Raw genomic sequence first — 27,509 nt, 5'->3', positions numbered from 1 at the left:
GATATATACTTAGACGAGAGCAGATGAATATGATGGTTTGCAATCTGCACTTTTCCTTAATGAAAGCCAGCATCTCTCTGATCTCTCCAAGCAGACTCTCAAAGTAGACTTTCCCCATTCCCTGAGGGATAAAGTGGGATAGGAGAGAACATGAGGAGAAACATCTGTAAGCCTGTGGAACAAGTTTACATTCAGGGGGTGGGGGTGGGGGAAGGCTAGCCTTATGGGAGACCCTTAGGTTCTTATTGACATTGGAGCGCCAGGCATCCATATTTATTGACAAAAGCCACTGTTTGAACTGGCTTGGGGTTATATCCACACAATACATTTTAAATAAATTGCTTCCCTCCCACCTCCCAAGAACCCTGAGAACTGTTAGACTGGGAACAGTAGCTCTGTGAAGGGTGAACTACAGTTCCCAGGATTCCTATGAGGAAGATGTGCTTTAAGTGTACGGTGTGCATGTGACCAATATAATGTCTGTCTCCACCGCCCAGGTCCCATCTGCACTATACATTTAAAATAGTATCACACCACTTTAAGTAATTGTGGCTCCCCCCATGGAATCTTGGCTACAGTAGTTTGTGAGAGAGGATAGGCTACAGTTCCCAGGATCCTTGGGGGGGAGGGGGGAGAAGCATGTGGTTTAAACTGTGTAGATATGACCGCATTTGGGATGCAGGGAGTTTTGTTTTGGTTTGATTTTAAAGGCTAGCCTAACTAATGCTTTCCAACACTGTATGAGCACTGTAAAATGGTCATCCTTCAAAATCAGCACTTCTCTGAAGTTTGCAATGCAGTTCTCAAGCCAAGCATTGTGTACAAAAATGCTTAAATGCAAAAGGAACCTCTCTAAGAGACATTCACATGACAAGCCCTTGGGAAACCTCCGAGGGAAACTGAAAATCAGAAATTCCTACAAGCTGCAAAAAACGCTATACAATGGAGGCCTCTGCAATACATGGGGTGAAAAGAACACCAGGTGACACCAGCCACAATCTGGACGCCATGGCACACTGCACACCCTCCAACAATTCTCTGTTGAAAATGGGAACGTCCTATACCATCATCATCATCCTTTTATTATTTATACCCCACCCATCTGACTGGGTTGCCCCAGCCACTCTGGGTGGCTTCCCACATATATAAAAGCATAATAAAACATTAAACATCAAACAACTTCCCTGTACAGGGCTTCCTTCAGATGTCTCCTAAAGCTTGCATAGTTACTTATCCCCTTGGCTCCGGGGTCACATAACTCCATACCCTCCAACACCATTGTTTTTTCTTCTTCTTAGAGACTTGTAGAGTCGGAAGGGACCCCGAGGGTCATCTAGTCCAACCCCCTGCAATGCAGGTATCGCAGCTGAAGCATCCATGGCAGATGGCCATCCAGCCTCTGCTTGTTGTTGTTGATTTCATTTCCCAGATTTTTGGACCTCAAAGGCCTGCTCGGCCTTCGGTGCCCCTCCGCACGCCGCGCGCCCGTCCCCAAACTGAGGTGCGGGCGGAGCCGCCCCCCCCCCCCCGGCACAAAAGAAAAGGTTGGAGAGGGCTGCGGCTGCCTCTGCCAGGCCGCGTCTCCATGGCAACAGGAGCGCGAGGGAGACGCTGGCCCGGCGGCGCCCTCGGCTTCCGCGGCCCCTCCCCTCTCCCGATCTGCGATTGGCTGGCGGGCGGGGAGGAGGCGGCGCCGGAAGTGCCTGCCGGGGGTTGCCATGGGTGCGGCGGTGGCGGCCGGGGGTCGGTGCCGGTGCTGGTGCTGCGGGAAGGGGCGGTGTCGGGCGGACCCGTGCGGGGTCCTTTGCCTGCTGCTTACGTACCTCAGTGTGGGCTACGCCGACTACGTCATCCTGGAGCATGTCCTGCTCCAGCCGGGCTTCCGGGGCAGGTAGGGCGCGCCAGCCCCGCAGGGAAGGTCTCACCCCCTTTGCTCTGCACACGCTCAGGGGCACGGTGCCCTTGGGATGGCTCGGTTTTGTTCCTCCCCCTGTCAGCGGTTTCCTTGCCCCCCGGTGATGGGGGAAAGGAAAGAAGCGATGCCGGAGAAGGGCCGTAGCTCAGGGGCAGGAGGAGGTCGCAGGTTCTGTACTCTGCACATGCTCAGAGCTGCTTTCTCAGAGTTTTCTTGAAAGAAAAAAAATGGGGAAAGTTTCAGAATCTACCTCGAGCCATAATGTTGCTGCTGCTGTCATTGGACGTGTTTCCTGCCCTTCACCAGTATTTTGCTTAGGATCAACCCAGCCGACACAAAATGCCAGTGAGCAAGCCTTCACCTGCTCCAGAGCTCTGCATCGGTTTCGGTAATTTCAGGAGTGGGGTAGTGAATAACTACAAAAATGAGGCTGGATACTCATGGAGCCAACATCCAACCTAATTGCCTCCCCCCCCCTTACTTCTCCAAGTTCTGCTTTGTGCAACAACTGGCCTGATGAAGAAAGCTGGTGGGCTAAAACCTTGCTCACTCTTTTGTGACATTTTGGTTGATTCTAATATAAGTATTGTCTCTTGGTGGATTCTGGATTCCTTACCCTGTGGAATGTCCTCCCATCAGATGTCAAAGAGATAAACAACTACCTGACATTTAGAAGACATCTGAAGGCAGCCCTGTTCAGGGAAGTTTTTAATGTGTGACATTTTAATGTATTTTTAATCTTTGTTGGAAGCTGCCCAGAGTGGCTGGGGAAACCCAGCCAGATGGGTGGGGTACAAATAATAAATTATTATTATAAGGCAGCCCTGCCCTAGTGGGACTTGCTCCTGGATAAGTAGGTAGAAGACTGCAGCCTTACTTTTTGTTGTTGTTTAATAGATGTACATTCTTTACTTTAGTGCATATATTTTTCTGGGTGCCAGCACAGGGCACAGTCATGGAGGAGGAGTCCTTTAACGTCTGTTAGTTAAATAGACATAATAATGGTTATGCAGAACCTGTATGTTTGAGGAAGTCTACCACTGAATACTTGTCACTGGGAGATTAAAAGGTAAAGGTACCCCTGACCATTAGGTACAGTCGTGGACGACTCTGGGGTTGCGCGCTTATCTTACTCTATAAGCCGAGGGAGCCGGCGTTTGTCTGCAGACAGCTTCCGGGTCATGTGGCCAGCATGACTAAGCCGCTGCTGGCAAACCAGAGCAGCGCACAAAAAAGCCGTTTACCTTCCCGCTGGAGTGGTACCTATTTATCTACTTGCACTTTGACATGCTTTCGAACTGCTAGGTGGGCAGGAGCAGGGACTGAGCAATGGGAGCTCACCCCGTCACAGGGATTCGAACCGCCAACCTCCTGATCAGCAAGCCCTAGGCTCTGTGGTTTAGACCACAGCGCCACCCGCGTCCCTTAACACTGGGAGATTACAATAGAGAAAAGGCTGTATCCTTCAGACCTTGGTGGTGGTCTTTCATGAAGCATTTGCCTGGCTGGTAAATGGATGTTGGGCTAGAGACATACACCTGGTCCAGTTCAGCGTGTCTGCTATGTTTGGGTACATGGATTCTCTTACAGGTCCTGAGCATGCCTTTTTTCTTACCTGGTGCCCACCTTTTTTTATCTCCCGCAGTTTAGCTAATTTCGGCTGTGATCCTAAACACACACACTAAGGAGTAAAGATTGAAAAACATGGGCTTTTACTTCCAAGAAACCATGCAGAGTCAGTTATTTATAGGCCAGGATCAGTAGTAACGTTTGGAATTCTGAAACAATGTTTTCCTTCTCCTTTACACCCCCAATGCCACCCTTCGAAAGTGGGGAGTATTAAAAACACAAAAGAACAACATAAAAAACCTCCACTGAGTATGTGCAATCATGGGGGGCCTTTTGGGTCCCAGCCGTAATAAAATGTGAATATGCTCCCTTTCATGCACAAAGTAATCCAAGACTTGCTGCATTAGTAAGATGATCCCTGCTTGGCTGTCAGAATGCATTGTTTGCAACCGGATAATAACGAGTTTTTGGGGATGATTATGATGACGCAGGGATGGAATGGGCTCTCGTATTTCACTGAGTTAGCCTCCTGGAAAAGCTGTTGGGAAAGGGGAAGGGGGGGGGGAGAGAAAAAGAAAGAAAGTTTGCGAGATGCTGATGACCTCACTGCTTCCATTTGTCACAGCCTCTGGTGTCCGTTCCATGCCGTGGCGTTCAACTTCATTGTCGTGATGCTCTTGGCCTGTCACACGCGGGCTGTCTTTGCCGACCCAGGTAAGCCACCTTCACCCCTTACCTGGGCCCTGTGTCATCAGCTTCCATGCTTTGCTCTCTCTCAGTGGAGGTTGGTAGGACAAAAGGCAGAGGGTCCTACAACAGCCAGAGCTAGAGCCAGCTTATTCTAGTTTTCTCCCATCCTCCTCCTTCCTACTGAGTTCTTGAAGGGCAACATTGAGACTAAGGAGGAGAGGGCTGACCGGCCGTAATGGACTGCAAGTAGGCAGGTTGGTGGGAGCTGGCCAAGGACAAGCTGAGGCTGGTGGGGCCTTGAGGATCAGTCCATACCTGCTGCCTTGCGGAACCATCTTTGCGAAAGGAAAAGGCTGAGGAGTTGTTGTTTAGTCGTTTAGTCGTGTCCGACTCATCGTGACCTCATGGATCAGAGCACACCAGGCACTCCTGTCTTCCACTGCCTCCCGCAGTTTGGTCAAACTCATGCTGGTAGCTTCGAGAACACTATCCAACCATCTTGTCCTCCGTCGTCCCCTTCTCCTTGTGCCCTCCATCTTTCCCAACATCAGGGTCGTTTCCAGGGAGTCTTCTCTTCTCATGAGGTGGCCAAAGTACTGGAGCCTCAGCTTCATGATCTGTCCTTCCAGTGAGCACTCAGGGCAGATTTCCTTAAGAATGGAGAGGTTTGATCTTCTTGCAGTCCATGGGACTCTCAAGAGTCTCTTCCAACACCATAATTCAAAAGCATCAATTCTTCGGCGATCATCCTTCTTTATGGTCCAGCTCTAACTTCCATACATCACTACTGGGAAAACCATAGCTTTAACTATTTGGACCTTTGTTGGCAAGGTGATATCTCTGCTTTTTAGGATGCTGTCTAGGTTTGTCATTGCTTTTCTCCCAAGAAGCAGGCGTCTTTTAATTTCGTGACTGCTGTCACCATCTGCAGTGATCATGGAGCCCAAGAAAGGCTGAGGAGTAAAGCTACACAAATCCAGAGTGGAGATCCTAATACTGTTAAATGGCGCCTTGTATGCCTCCTTCTGGCAACTCCTGCAGTCAAGCTGGGGCCAAATGTTTTGCTTTGCTTTGGACCACATCAGCAAGGCCTGAGAGGGGGGTCTTGTTGTCTGGGCATCCCAGCCTTCCCCCCCCCCCACTGCCCAGCTTCGTCCCAATTGCCCTGGATGGACCGGCCTCCGCTGTGCACACTTTCTCTAACCAGAACACGGTTAGAGGTTTGGGACTCGCTGTCCCAAAATGGGTTAATATTGGCCACAAGCTTAAATGGCATTTCAAAAATGATTTGAAGTACAATCCTGTGTGCTTGGAAATAATGCCCCACTATGGCTAATAGGAATTCCCTCACAAGTATATGTGCACTTTCAGCTTCAGACAAATAATACGGGGAGGAAAGAGATTTATTTATTTATTTAAAAAAATTAAACTGCCTTTTATCCAAAATCGGATTTTGGAGCAGTATGCAAATAAAAAAAGAAAATGAAAGCAGCCAATGATGCAATAAGATTAAGAGGAATAAAATCACCCAACTAGCTAAGAACAAAATCATTTAAAATACCTGTGCAAATGGAAAGCCTGGTCTGAAAAGAATGCAGTGTCTACATGACATACTTTCCTTGGGAAGGCGTTTCATAAACGGGCAACTTCTCAGCAGTACAGGAATGTCCCGTGGCTCAGGAGTCACTGTGCTTGTTTGCCTTTGCCATTCTGCAATTCCATAACAGGACCAGGGCCTCGATCAAAGCGCCAGCCATGTCTGGAAAATCCCCCTGAGCCTTCAGGAATCCCTTGGATTCCATAAGTACCTGGGGGCAGGCAGACCTTCCTAATGAGGGAATGTCAGTCACAGTCAATCCAAATCTCACTAGAGACTGATGTGTCCATGTCAGCCTGGACACTCCCCCCCCCCTCAACCCACTCTAGCAAAGACCAGATCGAGAGTACGATTTGCAACATACACTGGCTGCGTAATGTTTTGAGACATCCCGTGGTTGCCATGGCAGCCATGAATTCCTGAGCTGGACCAGATAAGGCGGATGTGGCATTGACATCGAGACTCCCCAGAATTACTGTCTTTATGGTTAAAGACCATATCAGCTCAGACAAGGAGGTTGTTGGGCTTCAGGAGATCTTTGTTCTGTCTCTGCAGCCCAGCATCACTTACCAGGTTTCAGAATTTTATGACTGCAACCCCACCCTGACCCTCCAGCCTGTGTTGCTGCTGTGCTGAGTACCCAGGCAGGCAAAGCGCAACAGGCTGGCACCCCTGAATGAGAACGTAGAACCTTACATTTAGGTCTTTGGGGGCAGGATGGAGGGAACATCTCTTCACCTAAACAGCTGGGCAGCTTCCTGGTGGCAGAGGACACTGATGAAGGCTGCAGAGCAAGTGCAGTGATGGGAACTGTGTGCTCTCCTGGCCTCAGATGTCAGCTGCAACGTGACACCAGCAGCACCTCTGATCTGATACTGGGAACAAAGCAAGGGATGGGCTTCCTCTTCCGAATACCAGTTGCTGGAAGCCCCAGGAGAGGAGAGTGTCCTTGTGCTCAGGTCCTGCTGCCAGGCTTCCCAGTGGCATCTGGTTGGCCACTGTGGAAACAGGAGACTGGACTAGATGGAGCACTTTTTATTGTGCTATTTACGAGTTGGCTGGCCTCTGTGAAAGAGAGAATGCTGGACTAGACGGACCCGTGTCTGATTCAACAAGGCGTCCCATTCGCCATTAGGTGCCTTCTTCCCCAGCCCCTCCTTCCTATTTCAGTACCTTTTGCAGAATAATAAACAGCTGCTTGGTGTCCCCCACCCTTGCAAACAGAAGGGCTTTAGAGTCATTCTTTTTGGAACCATGAAAGTGGAGATTCCTGGGTCTCTCTCTGTGTTAGGAGCTGTATTCTAATCCTCAGTGGGGCACACTTTAGGCCACACCTATTGCCAGGCTGCTGCACCCCCCCCAATCTGTGTTGCTGCCTTTTTAGCATATCCAAGCAAAGCAGCTGCAGAAACTGGAGCTGCCCAGCTTTCCTTTGCCGGGTGTTGTTTTTCCGCAACTGCTTGCCCGGATCCTGCTGAAGGTCGTTGCCTTGGCTTCCTTGAAGGTGTCATCTTACCCTGGAAGAGGGCCCTTGGGCCTGTGGATCTTTGCGAGTGTTTATTATGGGATCAGCAAAAGCGAAGTCCTTGATCATCTTTTGCCAGTGGCATTTGGGACAGAAAGCTGAAGTGGCATATTTGAAATTAATCAGCCTGCTCTGCACATTTCATCTTTTCTCTCTCTGTCTCTCCAAATGCAAAATCAAAATATTTATTGAGCAAATGTGCCTTTGTTGGCGTCACTGAGAGCTGGAACATCTCGATTGAGTAATGTGCCTGCATCATTGTTAGAAGTTCATTCTGTTCCCGTTTCTTGGAGTTTATTTAGTTCATGATATACTTTTGCAGGGTGGGAGGGAGAAGGAGAACAGCTCTGTTCTCTTGATCCTTCCATGCACATTCAGATTTTTCTGTGATTTGTTTGCTTAAAAATAAAAGAATTTCCTTGCTGGGTCAAAACTAAGATCTATCTAGTCCATCGCTCCAGTAGTGAGCAATCATTCACTCCAGGAAAACTCATAAGCAGGGCATGAGGGGTAAAAGCCACTTTTGCCTGTTTGTCCCAAGCATCAGATGCTCAGAGGTAAACCTGGAGGTTCCATTCCTAAATATGGCAGCTATTAAAGGGATAAAAAAGGAGCCAATGATTGATGCAGACTTGGTCAACTGGCAGTGGAGAAGCACACACACAAAAAGGATTTTTTTGGACATTTAAAACAGCTTTTTGTTGCTGAGATAAGAACCGCAAAAACTGAAACGAGAAAGTTAACTTTTTTTCTCTGCAGAAAAAAACGCCATGCTGGAAGTAATTAGTACCCCAGGGCTGGGAACCTGGACTCCAATTCCCATCAGCCCCAGCCAACACGATGGGAACTGGAGTCCAGCAACACCTGGAGGGCTGCAGGCTCCCCAGCCCTGCAGCACAACTCAGTGGGATCCCCATGAGGCCTATTGGTGGGTAAATGCGATTAGTGCATGCATGTATTTACACCCACTAAACAAAGACGAAAGGAATGGTAGATAACAGGGGGAGGTTGGAGGAAGAGCATAAGTAAATGGGTGTGAAGTTAATTTCTTAATTTCTTCATCAGGCTGTCTCCTGTCTGTCTGTTCTGAGCCTTTTTAAAAAATAACGTTCTTTCATTACTTTTTAATCTGTTCTTTTCCCCCAAGGAGTTCAGGGTGGCACATTTGGTCCCCCACACCTTGTATCCTCACAGCAACAATGTTAGCCTGAGGCCATATTCACACCTTGTACTTAAAACACTCATAAACCACTTTAACAGTCACAACTCACTAACAGCCGGCGTGTGGGGCAGCGCAGCAGCTTTCCTGTGCGGTCTTCTGCCGACCCCAGAACTTCAGTTCTCCTTGTGGATATTTTTGGACTCAGTATTCTTGGTCTGGATTGAAGAGAAAGCAGCAGAAAGGGCATTTAAAAGGTGTTTAGAGGGCGCCCCCCCCTTTACATGATGTCACGTACTTGTGCGGGGGTGCGAAACGTAACCCCTGCATAAGTGTGGGGGACGCGGACGCCGCCTCTACTGTCTCTGACAGTGATGGCAGAACATAGCCATCAAGTCTGGTAGCCACCAATAGCCTTGTCCTTTATGAAACAGCTCCCCACCATAAAAAAATCAAAAAATCAATTAGATTTGACATGCTCACACCCAGCCTTGCCTGTGGCTCTCTTTCAGGCATGGTCCCGCTCCCAGATACAGCCATTGACTTCTCTGACTTGCGGAGTAGCGGCAGTGGCGGATCGCACAAGAACAGTCGGGTGAGTTGTTGCAAGGAGTCTGTACCTGGGGAGAGGGGAATGTGAAGCTGCCTTGCCTGTAGCCTAGGGGTGGGGAACCTGTGGCCCTCCAGATGGGGGCTGGATTCCCAGCTCCCACTGGCCTCGACCAGCATAACCAGGGTCAGGAATGGCAGGAGTTATGGACCAGCAATGCTGTGTTCCAGCTGCACGCTCCTCATACCTGCCTTAGCCCAGTGATTCGTCAAGCTCAACACCATCTAGCTGCAGCTAGTTACTTTAATTCTCTGCAGCTACCTTGCATTCAGGGATGCAGGTGGCGCTGTGGGTTAAACCACAGAGCCTAGGACTTGCCGATCAGAAGGTCGGCAGTTCAAATCCCTGCAACGGGGTGAGCTCCCGTTGCTCGGTCCCTACTCCTGCCAACCTAGCAGTTCGAAAGCACGTCAAAGTGCAAGTAGATAAATAGGTACTGCTCCGGCAGGAAGGTAAATGGCGTTTCCATGCACTGCTCTGGTTCTCCAGAAGCGGCTTAGTCATGCTGGCCACATGACCCGGAAGCTATACACCGGCTCCCTTGGCCAATAAAGCAAGATGAGCGCCGCAACCCCAGAGTCGGTCATGACTGGACCTAATGGTCAAGGGTCCCTTTACCTTTACCTTGCATTCTGACAAGCTGCTGGAGAGGTAAGCACCTTGTCTGCTGTGAATGCAAGGCATGCAGGCTTCCCCATCGGCACTGTGTTCAAAGCACAATCCTACCACTTTAAACTATCATGGATTCCCTTAAAGAATCATGGGGATTGTAGTTTGTCAAGGGAACTGAAAGTCCTTAGGGGGCTTCTATTCTGTCCACAGAGCTACAGTTCCCAGAGTTCCTTGGGAAGAGGGATTGACTGTTAAGCTACTCCAGGAAGGGTAGCTCTGCGAGGGGGAGAGGGACCTTGTAACAACTCACAGCATCCTTAACAAACCACAGCTCCCAGGATTATTTGCTGGAAATCCAAAATGGTGACGCCCCCAAGGGCATTGTGGGAATCACAAAATGGTGGCTCACAGACCCAGGGCAAGGTCTCCTGTAATATACGGAGCAGTTTACAGTGGTAAAACTACATCAACAACAAATATAAAATTACTGAAACAACATCTTCAATAGAAGGGCACCAAAGAGCAACAGTAATAGATTCCGGCTGCTTCTCCTCTTGTGGTCTCCAACGGAGCAGAGTTTCTGGGACTCTGACTCAGATCACCCCTCCATCCCACAGTCTTGCTTTATATACGCAGCTCCCGTGTTTATGCTTTATATATACAACTCACAGGATTGCTTTCTATAGACAATTGCAAACAGTGCAGGGAGCCTGTGGCTTGCTGACCTTTTAAATTTCCCACAATGCCCCAGGTGCAGCTTTAGCTCGGGGGCATGGTGTGAAATTAAAAGGGTGGCTGAATCCAGCCTCCTGGTGCTTCTCGGAGCAGTGCTTTCATGGCAGGGGAAGGCTGACAGAGCCCACCGATGGAACCAGCCCTGGAGTCAGCCCTGAGAGGGAACAGGATTTTAGGCTAGATGGGATTTGAGCCTGATTCAGCAGGGCTCTTCATAGGTTCTTATGACGTTCAGTCTGCAGCAGTCCAGTCCAGACAAAGGTTTAACCTCTCAGAACTTAGACCCCTTGTGTGCAGATGAACTGTAGTGAACTGAGGGAGGCAGTGTTAATTCCATTTGATGGTTTCTTGCATTTGTACCCTGCACTTTAACCCAAAAGGCTCTCTGAGCGGCTTACAAAAATCAGCATGAAGGTGGCCCCTGCCCTTGGGCTTCTGTCCAAAAAGAATATGTCAGGCAAGGAAAAATGGAATGGGAGGGAGGAAGTGAAAGCAAGCTCAAGCACCATCAGAAACAGAAGCAGAGCAGGTGACAAACACCTTTTGGTTCCTCTGCCATCCTTTTCTTTGCCTCCCTAGAGCAATGAGGACTGGACAGTGTGTAACCGCTGTGAGACATACCGGCCGCCCCGGGCGCACCACTGCCGCGTCTGCCATCGCTGCGTGCGCCGCATGGACCACCACTGCCCTTGGTGAGGATCCTGCTATGGAGGGCCTGCCTTGATCTGTGTGTGTCAGGGTTCGATGGTGCCTTTTGCTCCCCTTGCTTCCTCCCCAGAGAAGAGGGCTTCCCATCTCAGTCAGTGTTATGACGGACCCAGTGAGACAGCATCAGCCTCCCCAACCCCATCTCATCTTTGGGAACCAGAAGAACCACCCTTTTAAATTTTAACGTGAGCTGTTGTCCCCAGGGAGTGGGGGTGGGGAGGAATGTGGTTCAGTTTGCATATGAAGGCGAACCTCCCCAATTCCCATTTTCTGAAATGATTTGTGAACCAAAACACAACCATCCTTCGAAATTCACGCTATATTTAAAAAAACAAAAAACCCCCAAAAACAATAAAAAAGAAATCCACACTTCTCCAAATTTTGCATGCAGGTTAATTACCTATTTGTTAGAAATATATTTATCTACCACTATTCAATAACAGCAACAACAGTAGAGTGGTTTATGACAATTGTCCATGAAACCATACGATAAAATCCATATAAAAAGTTAAAATCAGAAATGGGCTGGCTGTTGAAGAAAGATGGATGCTCAATTATCCACCTAAACTGAAAGGAATGGAAAAGTGCCCAGCAGGCATTTAAAGTTCTCTCGGCTGGGTAACGTGTGTAAAAATGAATGTACTAATGTGTGCATGCAAATCCACATGTTAGTGAAAATTACATACAGAACGCATTATATTAGTCAATATTGCTTTGCAGAAATGACTGTATTGGGGGAAAATTCCATATACAAATGTGTATGGTAGGAGAAATTCACAGAAAAACGCTGATGAATTTCCATGAGATTTTTTTTTTTAATTGCAAACTGATGTGGAAATGTAGAGAGCTGAACTGAAGATTGGAGAAACTCGAGAGAAGCCACTTGACAGCTTCATCTCGTTCCTAGTTGTCCAGTTTTCTTTCTAACATGCCCGAACGCTCTCTTCGTAGGATCAACAACTGCGTGGGGGAACTGAACCAGAAATACTTCATCCAGTTTCTCTTCTATACAGGTATGTCGGGAACGTGCTACCGGGCTGTGGTTTGGGGGGGGGATTTCCTGTGGAGGGTGGGGTGGGTCCTAGGACATTGTGGGTAGCAATTTACCTCCCTGCTTAATGCCCCACTGCCCCATGGGCCCCTTCATTACCTCCCTAGAACAAAAAAATGAGGGTTTAAGGTTGCGTTTGTTGGTTGAGCTGCCCTCATTCCTGTCCGAAGAGCACTGGGGACTGAGGGATTGTGGCGACTGAAGTCGATCCAGCCCAGTTTATTAGATGTCCCTTCTGGTTAATCTCTGAAATCAAAGCTGCGATCCCTGTCTTTCCCCACTAGGGGCTGCTCTTCTCCAAGGCAGGCAGTCTTCCTCTTCCTCCTCACTGTAAAACTTGGAATTGTTCTCAGCTTCTGACAAGTTTCTTTGTCTCTTTGAGGGCTGAGAGTCCTTGTTTGCTTGTTTACCTGCTTAACTTTTAATGTCCTTCGTTGCTCCCAACTCACCTCCCACCAACCGAGTGGTTCATAGAATCACTTAATCATAGAAGAGTTGGAAGGGTCATCTAGGTTCATTGCTTCCTCCAGCCACTCTGCTCATTCTGCTTTCCTACCCCTTTGCTCCTTTGCCAGGCTGCCTCCTGTCAATGCCTGACCTCCCCATCTAGGTCTAGAGCTCCCTTCCAAGACAAAATAACACTTTCCTCTCTTGACTTATCAAAACTTAACATTTTGTGTAGAGCAGGGATAAGCAATATTGGACCAGAGCAACCCTGACCCTTGGCCTGATGTCAGAAGCCCTCTTATCAGTTCAGACCTCTGGCAATAGCAGCCTGTTCCTCCCTGGTAGACTTCTGTCTGGGGAGGAAGAGCATGGTGTCAAGAGAGGGCGGGGAGATGGGTGTCAGGAGAAGGAGCCAGGGGAGCCAGAGGGAGAGGACATTTTTAACTTTTGATGTTCCATTGTGTTTTTAATACTTTGTTGGGAGCCACCCAGAGTGGCTGGGGCAACCCAGTCAGATGGGCGGCATAGAAAGAATAAAAATGTTAGAGTCATACCTCGGGTTGAAGTAGCTTTGGGATGAATATTTTTGGATCGCGCTCCGCGGCGACCCAGAAGTAATGGAGAGCGTTACTTCCGGGTTTCGCCGCATGTGCAGACACTCAAAATGCCGTCGCATGCGGAAGCGGCGAATCGCAGCATGTGCAGACGCGGGTTGCGTTCGCTTCAGGATGCGAACGGGGCTCCGGAACGGATCCTGTTCACATCCAGAGGTACCACTGTATTAAGTTGGAGTGGTCCCACCCAACCACCAGAATACAGCCCCTGACAGATTGCTCCCAGGAGAATGTGACTCCAGACCAAAATAAAATGAACCCCCACTCCCCACCCCTGCTGTAAAGGATTTGGATTAACCCCTCATTCCTATTCACTGTCTCCTTTATCTCCTGTTCTTGCAAGCTAGAAGTTTTTCAAAAGTTGGTCTTCTAAGGCATCTGGAAGTTGAGCAGAAAGCCTCCCTCCCCACCCAAAAAACCCTTTCAAGCTTCAGCTCTGTCCTGACCATACTTGGGGATTTATGACATGTATCCCCGAGGGAATGATGAAATGCACAATGCCTGCGTTGATAACCCTTTTTTCTTTTCGTGTTTCCTCTCCCTCTTGGCCTTCGCTGACCTGGTTCTCCCGGCCACAGGCTTAGCCAGCCTTTACGCCATGGGGCTGGTCTTGACCACCTGGCTTTGGCCCACGGACAAGAGCTCAGCCGGGAAGGCCGAAGGAGCCGAAGGAGGCGTTTCCAACAATCGCATCCAAATGTGAGTCCCACTTCCTCCTCCTGCCACCAAGCTAAGAATCCCCCCCCCCCGGTTGCTGGGGCAGGGAGAGTTCCAGAGACCCTGTAGATGCCTCAGTTTGGCCTTTTGCAAAAACAAAAATAATAATAAGAAAGACAAAGAAAAGAAAAGAAATTGCCATGTCACACAGTTCTTGCCAAGAACAGCTGGAGCTCCAGAGCTTTGGCTGAATGCCAAGGGGAGGGGAGGAAGCTCCATGCTGGCTTTTCTATAAATGAGCAGCACACCCTCCCTCCCTCTCCCCCTCTCTCTTTGGAAAATGGGAGCAGCCGAGGTAGGGCGTTGTCCCTTTGTCCAACCCCCGCAGCCTCCTCGCCTGCTTCCTCCTGCTTAGGGTCTCTCTGTCCACAGTCGTGGGGGTGGGGGAAGGCTCCCCCCCTCCCGTCGAGGGCCACATTCCCCTGCTGCCACGGGCTATTTATTCTGTTTCACTTCTGAATCGCTTCCTGCGAACGTGACCTCGAAGCGATTTAAGCAGCGAAGGCATCAACGTTAGAACAATTTCATGTGGAGAAGAAATGGAAAGAATGGGTTATACCACGTTCGAGTTCTCCAGTTAATTAGGCATGCCTAATGTAGGCCCCAAGGGATGCGGGTGGCGCTGTGGGTAAAACCTCAGCGCCTAGGGCTTGCCGATCGCATGGTCGGTGGTTCGAATCCCTGCGGCGGGGTGCGCTCCCATCTTTCGGTCCCAGCTCCCGCCCACCTAGCAGTTCGAAAGCACCCTTAAGTGCAAGTAGATAAATAGGTACCGCTTTATAGCGGGAAGGTAAACGGCGTTTCCGTGTGCTGCGCTGCTGCTGGCTCGCCAGATGCAGCTTGTCACGCTGGCCACGTGACCCGGAAGTGTCTCCGGACAGCGCTGGCCCTCGGCCTCTTAAGTGAGATGGGCGCACAACCCTAGAGTCAGACACGACTGGCCCGTACGGGCAGGGGTACCTTTACCTTTAATGTAGGCCCCATCTGCACTCTGCATTTAGAGCAGTATCATACCACTTTAAATAGTCACGCTTCCCCCCAAAGAATCCTGGGAACTCATTTGTTATGGGTGCGGAGATCTGTTTGGAGGCACCTCTCCACCCCTTCACAGAGCTACAGTTCCCAGAGTGGATTAACAAGTAATCCCTCTTCCCGTGGAACTCTGGGAATTGTAGCTCTGTGAGGGGAATAGATGTTTGGAGGTGCCTGGTACACAAACACAGCTCAGCCCTATTTTAAAAAATAGTCCCGTGTGCTCTGCTGCCCCTCCGGAAACACAAGTTGGAGTAGTAGTGTTCCTAGTTAACAGACTGACTGTACTTTCCCCTTTCCTCCTTCCAGCGCTCACCGCATCATCTTGCTGATAGAATCCATCCTCTTTGGCCTCTTTGTCACAGTCATATTTTATGACCAGGTAGGTTTTAAGGCTTGCAGCGGGGGGGGGGGGGGACTTGGTTTTTTAATTGTTTGGCAACCTTTTTAGTTTGTCAGCCATTTGTTAAAAACAACAGCAACGCCCCCCCCAACCAATTATTTTTTTACAAATGGTTCCAAATCAATAGATTTTTTAAAAATAGTTTATTTATATGTCGCCTTTCCATAGTGAGCTGGGCCCAGTGTGGCTACAACACTTATTAGCAAAACGCAAAACTTTGTAGGGTGGGAGAGAAAGCGGTTGTCAAAATGCACCCATAAATTGAAGCCAGTTTAAAGAAAGCAGCAATTTAACAACATTGGAATGGATTCAATACTAGAAATAATCTAGACTTGAATATGCCAGCACAGAGCAATTTTTTAATATTTTATTTTACAAGCAATTAAGTTCCAGCTGCTGGCGCTGGGCTGATTCCACTCCAAGGAACCTCAGCAGCCTGACTAAGACACAGTTCAGAGAGGGAGGGGTCTTCTCACTAGGCGTACCGCTGGCTCCCTCATCTCTCCTCTGGAGAAGATTTAACGGCAGCAAAAGGGAGATGCTGGGGAGGGCAGCAGTGGCAAGGACCTTTCCCCCAGCCTTCTTCCAGTTGCTGGTGCTGGTTTTCCTGCAGAGGACTAGAAGAGAAACCGTGTCCATGGCACAGACACTATCAAATATCAACAGCTGCATGGAGCTGCCTTGTAAAGTGTCCAATCAGTGGACTGCGCAGCCCAGGGTGGCCTCTTTTAATTGGCAGTGGCTCTTTACGGCCTTGGCAGGGGTTGTCGCTGTACGTTGGAACTGGGGAGGGTGGGGGCGACTTCTGCATGCCAAGCAGTGTGCTGTACCATTGAGCTATGAGCCCCACTGAGTATAGGGTGCAGCTTTTTGCAGGTTGGGTCCTCTCTGCTGTGAACAGCAGTGGTTTCCCAAGGTCTTGTTAGATCTTACTGTGAATCATGCACATCAGGCTTACATATTTATTGAGATGTTTCCATTGCTTTATTGTTTGTGGCTAAATTTTGTTACGTTTTGGTAACTGTTAGAGTGAATTATGTACGTTTTTTGAGGTTGCAAGTCGGGCTGAGCGATATCTGGATTTCAGCATTGTGATATATCACCAGCTAAACATCGCAATATATTGATACATCACAATGTCTGAAATTAGGATGGAGCTATGTAGAGTCATTGGCTGGCTTCACAATTTTTCCTGCATCGTGATTTTTCATAGCACCCACACACACATCAAGATTTGTGATATATTGCCAGGTCAAAAATTATGAGAGTCACATAGGTGTAGCATTTATGTTTGTATTTTTGTATTATCGGTATTTGAGTTGATGTAATTGTGTGGTTGTACATGCGTTGTAAATAATAATGTTTGTTTTTCATTTAAAAAAATAAATTATGGAACCGTTATCACGATATGGACTTCAAACTGGTTTTGGACAATATATTGATATCTCACCCGGCCCTAGTTGTAAGCCGCCTTGAACAAGGTTTAACTGTAGGAAAGTGGCATACAAATAGAGAGCAATGCAGCATCACAGCTATCACAGGGTGTTGTTCAGGGACTAGGGGGGACAGGTGGGCAAGCTTTCAGATTTTGCCCAGCACCTCCTGAGGTGCCAAGGATAACCTTCCCCCCAAAAAGATGCACTGGTGGTGGTGCTATTAGGAGAAAGGGAATGGTAGTATCGCATGGATCAAAAGACAGACACAAGTGCTTGTGTGTGTGTGTCTCAAAACATATCCTGGCCACCCCCTAACTGCCTAATGTGCATCACTTCTCCCAGCTGGTCTCCATTATCACGGACGAGACCCCAATTGAGCAGCTGCGCAACCGGCTCCTGAAAGAGGCACGGCGGGAAGTCTCGCATACGCGGAAGCCCAAGATCGCCCTCCTGCGGGAAGTCTTTGGCCGAGGTAGGTCTGGGGTGGTGATGACTGGCGTATGTTCTTGCTGGTCTGTTAAAGCAGTGCCGGGAAGCCAGCGGCCCTCTAGATTAGGCAGAGAGAGCACCTCCAGATATTGCTGTGCTACAAGTCCCATCATCCTCAGCCGGCATGGCCAGCGAGGCTGGGAGCTGTAAATCAGCAACATCTGGGGGACCAGACACACACCTGTATCTGGAAGATGCTGAGCTCCAGCTCCCATTGTTCTGTGCCATTGACCATGTTGGTTGGGGCTGATGCGGGCCGGGAGTCCATCCTCAGCCAGAGGGCGCTGGATTCCCCATCCCAGCATTAGAGGCAAGCGTCCACGATGAGCTGTGTGCATCCAACCCTCCTTCCCTCTCTCACCACCTAGGTCTCGTCATCTGCTGGTTCTTCCCGTGCAACTGCAGCTCTCCGTCAGCCAGCGGACCCTCCTACAGCTACTTGCCCAACTACGACGTGTGACTTCCTGGACTGCTCTCTCTTTGTGCTCTCTTTCTATTGGTGGAGGCAGAGGTTCCATTCAGTTTCATTGGCCACCTTCTGTGGAGGCAATGGTGGCTGCAGTTTCCTAACGTTTTCCCCCTGGTGGGGAAATGGTTTCCTCGGGAGGGGAGTGTTTGTGTGTGTGTGTGTGTGCTTGTGTGTGTACTATAAGTGTTGATGCTCTTCATCCCAATGGGAACAGAGCACGTTCTCCCTTGAAGTGGAGCTCAGCAGGAGGTCCTTGTATTTCGAACTCTTGGCTCAACCTGTGTAACACTCAGAATTGGGGTGCTGCACACAGCAGAGATCACTCTCAGAAGCGGCCCTTAATGCGCCTTGGACCCTGGTGTGAAGCATGTGAATTTGAGCCCCTTCCTTCCTTCCTTCCTTCCTTCCTTCCTTCCTTCCTTCCTCCCTCCCTCCCTCCCTTCCTTCCTTCCTTCCTGCCTCACCTTGCCTGTGAAGGCCGTATTTAAGCCCTGCGTCCTTTACCAGGCTGCCCAAAGAGATCAAGCTCTGGCCTATCTAATAATAATAATAATAATAATAATAATAATAATAATAATAATGCGGGCACTAGCCTCCTACTCTGGAGAGCTGTGACCTCTGCCCACTAGGGACCCCAGCCTTGCTTTTGCTCACCTGATTTCAGCCCCGAGGGTGGCAGTGTTTGGTACATGCTTCCACTTTCAACTTGCTTCAGCCTCTGATGCTCTGCTGTGGATTGAAAGCATGTCGGAGGCTGATGGTGAACAGCTGTCCCAGAGGAGGGAGTACCTTGTATTAGCATCCCCTTGGGGTTTCCTTTTTCAGAGGGCGGGGGCTGGCTGCCCTCCAGTGGATTTGACCACGGATAGCTCAGGTGGGTGTGAAGAGCACGCAGCCACACCTCCCCACGCTACACCAGCCTCATCCAGGATTTCTGCTTATCCTTCTGGTTTGCTGTGAGCGTTGTGTGTATGTTGCCTTTCAGCACATTCCCAGCAGTTCCTTGAGCTTTCTTGAAACATAAGAGTCGGAACATCATGCTTTGTGGTGCGCAGGGACTTGCTGCATCCTCCGCTTGGGGAGGTGTTCAGGAGGTTTCTGTCATTTTTGTGTCTAATCGCTGGGGGGATTCCTTGTTTCCTTTACTGGATTGGCCCCCACCCCAAGGTTCCCCGGAGGCCTTGAAATTAAGAGGCTGGGTTTCCAGCATCATTTGAGCTGCTCAATAACTGGAGAAAAGGGAGGCCCAGGGCTTTTTTTCAGCCAGAGCACACCGGAGCGCGGTTCCAGCACCTCTCAGGTGGGTAACATTGCAGGCCAGCACCCTCCCACCTGCTTCTTGCCTTTACGTACTTCCGAGAGGCCCAAAATGAACATTTCAAGTCCAAAGCGAAGCTGGCCAGTGTGTGAGTCTACTTTTTTTTAGATCTAGCCACAGTTGGTCAAGCTATGGGGTAGGGCAAATTAGTATTTCCATTTCTTCAATCCAATTCCCGTATTGCGGCAGTGGGCTTTAAGCTTTCCAGCTAGGCCTCTGCTGTTGCACGTGGGCCTGTTTGCACGAGGGCCCTTCCAAGCTGCCCTAGCCATCTGCCTGAATCTAAAAGAATGGGGCGGGGGGTGGGGCACATTTATTTGACCTGTACCAGAACCAGGGGCGACCCCCAAACCAAACAGCTTGCCGTAGTTTTTATCACCTCCGTGGCTGGTGAACACTGCTGTTGTCAAACAGGCATCTGTCTATTCAAGGCTGCCCCGAGTCACCTGGCGACTTACTGTAGCAACTTCATGGTGAGTTCTGGCACCTATTTTTCTTGGGGTGGGGAGCACCAGAGAAGCCCTTTTTAGTAGGGGGCAGATTCTCCTGCCCCTAGTACTTCAGCAGAGGGTGGCGGCCCCCTCTGAAATAATTACTCCCTGAAACTCATCTTAAAATGGTGGCTGGTATCCATTAGAGCTCGTAGGGAAGAATCTGGGAGCCCTGCAGGAGGCGGAGCCAGAGGCAATGACAGGCAGAGCTGCAACCAATGAGTGGCGGAGCCAATGGAGTCTAGTTTTGTCCCCATCCTTCTCCCGAGACTGAGGAGGAGGAAGGTCACAGGCAGGGCCCCACCTTGGACCGGCTGTGAGTAAGAAGGCAAGCAGGCTGGGGGTGGCTGAGAGCGGACTAAGGGCTGTGGGGCAGTGCCCCATTCCCCTGAATGGAGCAGCCTCCACTGCCTTTCAAAGCACAAGAAGTGTGCCACATTTGATACCCATTGTGTCATGTGTTTCCCCCACACCCCCGACTTGCTAATCCTACACTGCTGCCCTTGGGTTGGGTGGTACTTATCTATTTATTATGTCGCCTTATAGCCCAGGCTTCGATTCTACTTCTCAAGGCGGCTAAAAATATATTATGTTATAATAGAATATTATTTTAAGTATGCTAAACGGGTAAAGCAACTAAGCAGCAGGATTGCAACCAAAAGCAGAGAGGAAGGCCTCTTCTAACACAATGCCCTGTGTGTGTGTATTGTCTGAAAACAAAGCATGCCTTCTGTTTCAGAAGTGTTTTTACCCATGTGCAAGTTTAAATGGCAAACTAAATCTAGCCAGGCTCATACAACGTACAGTAATTGGTTTAGAAAAATAAATCAGGTTGCAGCCTTACTTTCAGCAGAGTGCTACAACCTGGGGAGTCAGTGTGAGACACCCCCCCCCCAGATGTTGCTGGTTTCCATATCCTATCCACTCCAACCAGCATGGTTCATGGTCAAGGAATGATGGGGGTAGTAGTCCAGCCACATCCCTATACGGCAGCATTCTCATTCCCCCACTCCTTTCTATATGCTGTGTTAATTCTCTGTGCTCTGGTCTGTGCTAGAATGAGGCTTTTTTCTACCACTATCTCCCTGATGCCTGACCCTGCTATCCATCCAACTTTTTAAAAAAGCAGGGTGGTTTTCGCTCAGACTTGGCAAACAAGTTTTGAGCTGTGAACCTAACTGCGGCACGATTGGGGTGTGTGTGTGGTGAGGAGGGGAAGAATGTCTCTGGGATTTAATTGGGATAATTTCCTACCCTCTAATGAAAGTCTAGACAGCCCCAGATGCAAGTGTCAGGAACTGGAGGGTGAGCGATTGATTGCCCCCGGTGCCCTGCGGACAAAGCAGCTCTGGCTGTGGATTAAGTCTTAAGTGTTCTGCCGCTTTATTTATTTTCTCAGGATGTGTTTGCACTGATGCTTCGTTTAATAACAGGATGCCACTTGTTCCCTTTGAACCAAATGTGATGCCCGCCCATCTCAAAGATGAGCAGCTCGTTTTGCAAACCCCACAGACGGTCGGTCTTGACATCTTCACGCTCGAGAGGGTGCCAAGGAGCAAGGAATCCGGCAACTGGAGCACATTTTGCTGCTGCTTCTTTTTTTTCAAAGCAAGGTTCTGGTCCTCATTGCTGCAGAGAATAGCCAAATTTCTGATTTAAAAGAGAGAAAGAAAATATCTCTCACTCGGGAATCCAGTGCTCTGAAGGAGTCTCCTCATTTCTTTGCAAAGTTATCGGGCTCCCAAAGTTAAGACTCTGCTAACCCTACTCTCAGAATAGTCTCATTGGAATTAATGAACACAACTGACTTAGATCTATTAATTTCAGTGGGTCTGTCTTGAGTAAAATTTAGTCAGTCTGTTCTCAGCAGGGGCACAGGAGGCAGAGTTGTGGTGGCACTACTGCACACTGGGGCAAGGCAGCAGCGGGCTTTGCCACCATCCCAGCAAGGACGGTGCCGCTGCCAGGAGATCACTGCTGCTGCTCTTCTGCCCCTTTTGCATGCCTTTGCTGCCTGCCCCACTTTTGCTCATCTGCCCTCGTATTGCAATTTGCAGCTTTAATCTTCCAGTCTCTCCACCACCCATTGCCCAGATCAAAACCTGTGCAATGATTCCCTCCGAAAAAGATATATTGCCGTTCCGAACATTCCTGCATTGCAGGAGGTCGGGCTAGATAACCCTCAAGGTCCCTTCCAACTCTTAAGATTCTAGGAGTCTAAATTATTGTAGGTCATTTCATTCCAGTTACATCATTTCATTCCAGTCGCACAGTTTGGGAACTTCTATTTTGTTAGTGCAAAACCCCAGACTCTCATCGCTGAGCTCTCTTCAGCTGGGTGGCACAGAGGAAAAGCTGCCTTCAGTTGCCTGTATAAGATCCAGGCTTTTGCATCCCTTTGTTTTTTTCTTCTGCTGGGCCTAGTCTTCAACCGGCCATCCAACACCCTGAACTTCTGATAGGTGACAGGTGTGAGACTTTGGCAGGTAAAGCCCTCCCTGTCCTCCCCCTGCTGTCTAGAAACGTGTTGTTGTTTTTCCTAAAAGAGCATGCATCTTCAGGATATAGAATCCTTTGCTTGTGTCTTGCAGTGGTGTTGGAATCTTAACACAGCTCTCGTGGCCCCGGTCTCTTAATTACGCACAGCTTGAGCGGCATCTTATATGGAGGCCAAGCACAACTGGGAGACGGGCAGAAAGTAGACTGGGATCAGCGGGTAGCTCTCTGGATGACTTTGATTTGGCAAGGGCTTCAGATTCCTGACTGTTTAACAATGACAACAACCGAGAAGTCTCTTCTCCCTTCTCAAATTAAGCTGCTGAAACAAAGAAAGGAGGGGAGACTAGGAGTGGATTGGGGGGAGGGGGGCTGTGCGCTCAGTCTTGATGTCAAAAACAGAGTCCCAGGAGCAGTGTGTGCATTCACGCTCGGTGCCCTGTTCCTGAAATCTCCACCTCCCCGTCTGTAGAGGAGCAGTTAGCTTTCTTAAGAAGTCATCTTAGCTCTCTCAGTTGTGAATGTGAACATTGCACTCAGGTCCTGTTTGCAGGCTTCCCCTCGAGGTGTCTGGCTGGCCACTGTAAGAGCAGGCCGCTGGCAAGGAGACCTTTGATTGATCCAGCGGCCTGTCTCTTCTTATTTTGCTGTGGCAGTGGGGATGCAAACATGCCTTTAAACATAATAATGCAGCAGCAGATTGGTGGAGCTGCAACAACAATGGTCTCTCTGTAGGAAAGGGGAGGTGGGCCGACCTTGCCCTAGTCGCTGACGCCACAGACTTGCTCATCCATGCACGCTCAGCAGCCATAGCGCCCCAGCGCTCACTGGCATGTATGAATGAGCCGTCGAAGGTCTAACTCGACAACTGGAGGGACCATAACACCTCCAGTGCAGTGTTAGCTAGCTGGAGTCCAGCTGCCTGTTGAGTATGCAGTCATTTAAGGGCTGATCCACAGAAATTTGTGCTTGAGGGGAGGGGGGGTTGGCCACAGACAGGGGCCGTTGCCACGCTCCAAAAATGTGTGTTTTGGGGTTGGGGGCCCAAAGGGGGTGCTGCTATGGAGCCTGACCCTGTTGCAGCCTAGCAGTATTATAACATAACGGGTCATCTCTGTATGTATTTGCTCTTTGTATTTACTGCAAGGATTTTTTATATATAAAAACATTTCCTCCTCCCCTTCTCACTGAATTCTGTTTGAAGGCGCTTCTTCTTTATTTGTGGCTCAGGCGTTCCCCCACAGCAGGCACAATCAGTTCCCCTGGCCCTCATCCGATCTTAATTTTAAAATCTCAGCCGGAGAGGCTAACCGTTTCTGCGTTCTTCCCCGTCCCACACACCCAGATTCCCCACCCCCCTTCTAAGACCAGGAGTGGAAATTGCAGCCTCTGTACGGGCTCTGGAATCCGAGCCGGCAGCTCCATGGCCTTGGGAGATTTGGGGAGTTGGAGATGGGCCCAGGAACCTTTCAGCGCCTGGGTGAGTCAGAGAAAAGCGATGGAGGAGGTGAACGTCTGGAAAGAAGATTTGAAGAGGCAGCAGGAAAACATGGAGGAGGAGATGTAGCGACGATCCTTCTTCTGGACCTCACCTTTGGGGACTCCTTCCTTTTTTATTTTAAAGCCTGGAACCCAAATTTTTGCTCTGTGCATAGCTCCAAGTAGCAGAGTAACAAAAACAGCTGCCGTGCAGGCGTTGGGAGGCTACGCCTTAAAGGAAGAGGGATTTGCCATTAGGAGGTGACGGGAATGGCAACTTGTGAACGTTGGGAAATTCAGGACAGACGAAAGCATTTCTTTACACAACACGTAATGCAACTTTGCAATTTGCTCCCTTAAGAGGTGATGGCCACCAACTTGGATGGCTTTAAAAAGAGGATTGGACACAGTCTTGCAGAATCAGGCTGTTGATGGCTCCCAACCACTGTGGCTGTATTCAGCCACTACCGTTGGAGACAATATGCCTCTTGTATCAGTTGCCAAGAATCACAAATGTGGAGAGAGCTGCTGTTGCGCTTGGGTCCTGCTTGTGGGTATCCCACCAGCATCTGGTTTGTCTGCTGAGAGAACAGGATGCTGGACTAGACGAGCCACTGGCCTGATCCAGTTGGATTCTTCTGCTATTCTTGAGTACTTGGCTGGGCACCACTGCTGATGCCAGCCCTGTCCCTACCATGTCAAGTAGCCCCAGGTACCTGTATCTAGTCACTCTTTCTGATTTCCCATAATATCCCCTGCTTAGTATTGGTGCCTTGCAAGACATCTTCAGGAGAAGAAAAAGCTAAGGTGTCAAGCCTACACAAATCCATAGTTGAGTCCCTAAGACGGTTGGAGGGTGCCTGGTATGCCTCCTTCCGGCAACTCCTGCAGCCAAGCTGGTGCCAAGCATATTGCTCTGCTTTCCTTTGAATCACATTGACAATAATAATAATAATAATAATAATTTATTATTTGTACCCCGCCCATCTGGCTGGGTTTCCCCAGCCACTCTGGGCGGCTTCCATAGAAAACCAAAAATACACTAAAATATCACAGATTAAAAACTTCCCTGAACAGGGCTGCCTTAAGATGTCTTCTGAATGTCAGGTAGTTATTTATCGCTTTGACATCCGATGGGAGGGCGTTCCACAGGGCAGGCGCCACTACCGAGAAGGCCCTCTGCCTGGTTCCCTGTAGCTTTGCTTCTCGCAATGAGGGAACCGCCAGAAGGCCCTCGGCGCTGGACCTCAGCATCCGGGCAGAACGATGGGGGTGGAGACGCTCCTTCAGGTATACTGGGCCGAGGCCGTTTAGGGCTTTAAAGGTCAACACCAGCACTTTGAATTGTGCTCGGAAACGTACTGGGAGCCAATGTAGGTCTTTCAAGACCGGTGTTATATGGTCTCGGCGGCCACTCCCAGTCACCAGTCTAGCTGCCGCATTCTGGATTAGTTGTAGTTTCCGAGTCACCTTCAAAGGTAGCCCCACGTAGAGCGCATTGCAGTAATCCAAGCGGGAGATAACCAGAGCATGCACCACTCTGGCGAGACAGTCCGCGGGCAGGTAGGGTCTCAGCCTGCGTACCAGGTGGAGTTGGTAGACAGCTGCCCTGGACACAGAATTGACCTGCGCCTCCATGGACAGCTGTGAGTCCAAAATGACTCCCAGGCTGCGCACCTGGTCCTTCAGGGGCACAGTTACCCTATTCAGGACCAGGGAGTCCTCCACACCAGCCCGCCCCCTGTCCCCCAAAAACAGTACTTCTGTCTTGTCAGGATTCAACCTCAATCCATTAGCCGCCATCCATCCTCCAACTGCCTCCAGGCACTCACACAGGACTTTCACCGCCTTCACTGGTTCTGATTTGAAAGAGAGGTAGAGCTGGGTATCATCTGCATATTGATGGACACCCAGTCCAAACCCCCTGATGATCTCTCCCAGTGGCTTCATATAGATGTTAAAAAGCATGGGGGAGAGGACGGAACCCTGAGGCACCCCACAAGTGAGGGCCCAGGGGTCTGAGCACTCATCCCCCACCACCACTTTCTGAACACGGCCCAGGAGGAAGGAGCGAAACCACTGCATAACAGTGCCCCCAGCTCCCAGCCCCTCTAGACGGTCCAGAAGGATGTTATGGTCGATTGTATCAAAGGCCGCTGAGAGATCCAGCAGAACTAGGAAACAACTCTCACCTTTGTCCCTAGCTCGCCGGAGATCATCAACCAGCGCGACCAAGGCAGTTTCAGTCCCATGATGAGGCCTGAATCCTGATTGGAAGGGATCCAAATGGTCCGCATCCTCCAGGCGTGCCTGGAGTTGTTCAGCAACCACGCGCTCAATCACCTTGCCCAAGAATGGAAGATTTGAGACTGGGCGATAGTTGGCCATACTGGCCGGGTCTAAAGATGGTTTTTTAAGAAGCGGTTTAATGACCGCCTCTTTCAGCGGATCTGGGAATGTTCCCTCACAGAGGGAAGCATTCACCACCCCGCAGAGCCCATCGCCCAGCCCTTCCCGGCTTGCTTTTATTAGCCAGGATGGGCAAGGATCAAGGAGACAGGTGGTTGGTTTCACGCGTCCAAGCAGCCTGTCCACATCCTCGGGGGTAACGGATTGAAATTGATTCCATGCAACTTGACCAGACAGAGCTCTAGCACTCTCCCGCCCCAGCCCTGCTCCCACGGTGGTGTCTAGCTCCCTCCGAATATGAGTGATTTTATCTGCAAAAAACTTTGCAAAATCGTTGCAGGAGATCTTGGGGTCTTTACAAGGATGAGACAAGGATGAGAAGGGGGATGGCTTGTCATCTGGGTAGCTCAGGACCTCCATAACACACTGCTCAGGTTTGCACCCCAGAGAGGTCACTTTGGTGCTACAAATGCAGCAAAAACAAAGTGGGAGGCAGCAGTTATAACCTTATCGGGAGACATACCATATGCCTTCATCTGCACCAGCTGCAACAAAACATGTCTCTCCCATATCGGTCTTTGCAGTCACAGCAGGTGCTGCAACCTTCCAACAGTTTGACTTCACTTCTCCATTGGTGCATTTTGGCAAATTTAAAGGCTGGTCCAACCCATCTGCCTGGAAAGTGGCCTGCATAACCAAGTAAGCTCAGCAAAGTCATTAACAGACAAAAGAGTTGCCTTCTCAAACTTCGGATGGTTGTGGCACAGCCTGTTCTCCGCACGGTGGTCCATAGGCAACAGTCTGCCACACGACCTCATCCCCTTACAGATAGTATGGGTGTCATAAGGTTCACATAATTTTGAAGTGTGTGTCCTCCGGAATTCCTGAGGCACTGCATACCAAGCCCAAAGCAAGATCTAACAAGGCGATATTGTTGCACTCTCCTCTCCTAGCAGGCTGCAGTCAGCTTGGCCAGTGGCCAAGGGTGTCTGGTTCCCCCACCCCAAAAGTATAGAATGTTCCCGCTCTCATTTACAGCTTGAAAGCTTTTCTTTCCCTAGCGAGGGAAGCTGAGGTCCGGCTTTTCATTGCTTCTTGATGAAACCGCCTTAAAGATGCAGATGATATTGCTTCAGGGTCGCATCTGGCCAACAGGCTGCATTTTGGCCAGCTGAGCTCATGGGGTCAGAGACCAAGACTTTGCAACAGGAAGCTGCCTTAGACAGAGTCAAGCCATTGCGCCATGTAGCTCAGTGTAGCTGACAGACTGTAGGGCTCCCAGGATTTGGAGCAGGAATATTTTTCCACTATCTGGGGATGCCTGGGACCTTCTGCTTCGGGAAGTGGACACCCTACCGCTGAGCTATGTGCCACCAAGTGAAACTGAAGCGCTGCCTAGGACAGATAACTCAGTCCCAGGGCCGAGCTAGAAAGATCTGGAAAGTTGCATTTGGCCGCTGGGCCTGAGGTTCCTCACCCCTCCTCTTAATTCTTTCTCCCAAGCCACTGCTAAATACCAGGGGTGGCAGTATAACGGT

The 27,509-nt window shown here is 49.7% G+C and overlaps 1 protein-coding gene across 1 annotated transcript; it reads left to right on the top strand.

Moving 5' to 3' along the window:
* Positions 1-1,701: 1,701 nt before the first annotated feature.
* Positions 1,702-23,265, top strand: LOC310751816 (palmitoyltransferase ZDHHC3-like). Its single transcript, XM_083591520.1, has 9 exons — positions 1,702-1,891; positions 4,110-4,198; positions 8,968-9,050; positions 10,992-11,104; positions 12,072-12,133; positions 13,811-13,931; positions 15,291-15,363; positions 17,163-17,292; positions 17,678-23,265. The coding sequence occupies exons 1-9, from the start codon at positions 1,719-1,721 to the stop codon at positions 17,767-17,769; spliced, it is 936 nt and encodes a 311-aa protein (XP_083447646.1). The 5' UTR covers positions 1,702-1,718; the 3' UTR covers positions 17,770-23,265.
* The last annotated feature ends 4,244 nt before the right edge of the window (positions 23,266-27,509 follow it).

The sequence above is a fragment of the Podarcis filfolensis genome (genome assembly GCF_964270895.1).
Source record: "Podarcis filfolensis genome assembly, chromosome: 16".
Taxonomy (NCBI): domain Eukaryota; kingdom Metazoa; phylum Chordata; class Lepidosauria; order Squamata; family Lacertidae; genus Podarcis; species Podarcis filfolensis.
This window is presented reverse-complemented; position numbering and strand designations above follow the sequence as displayed.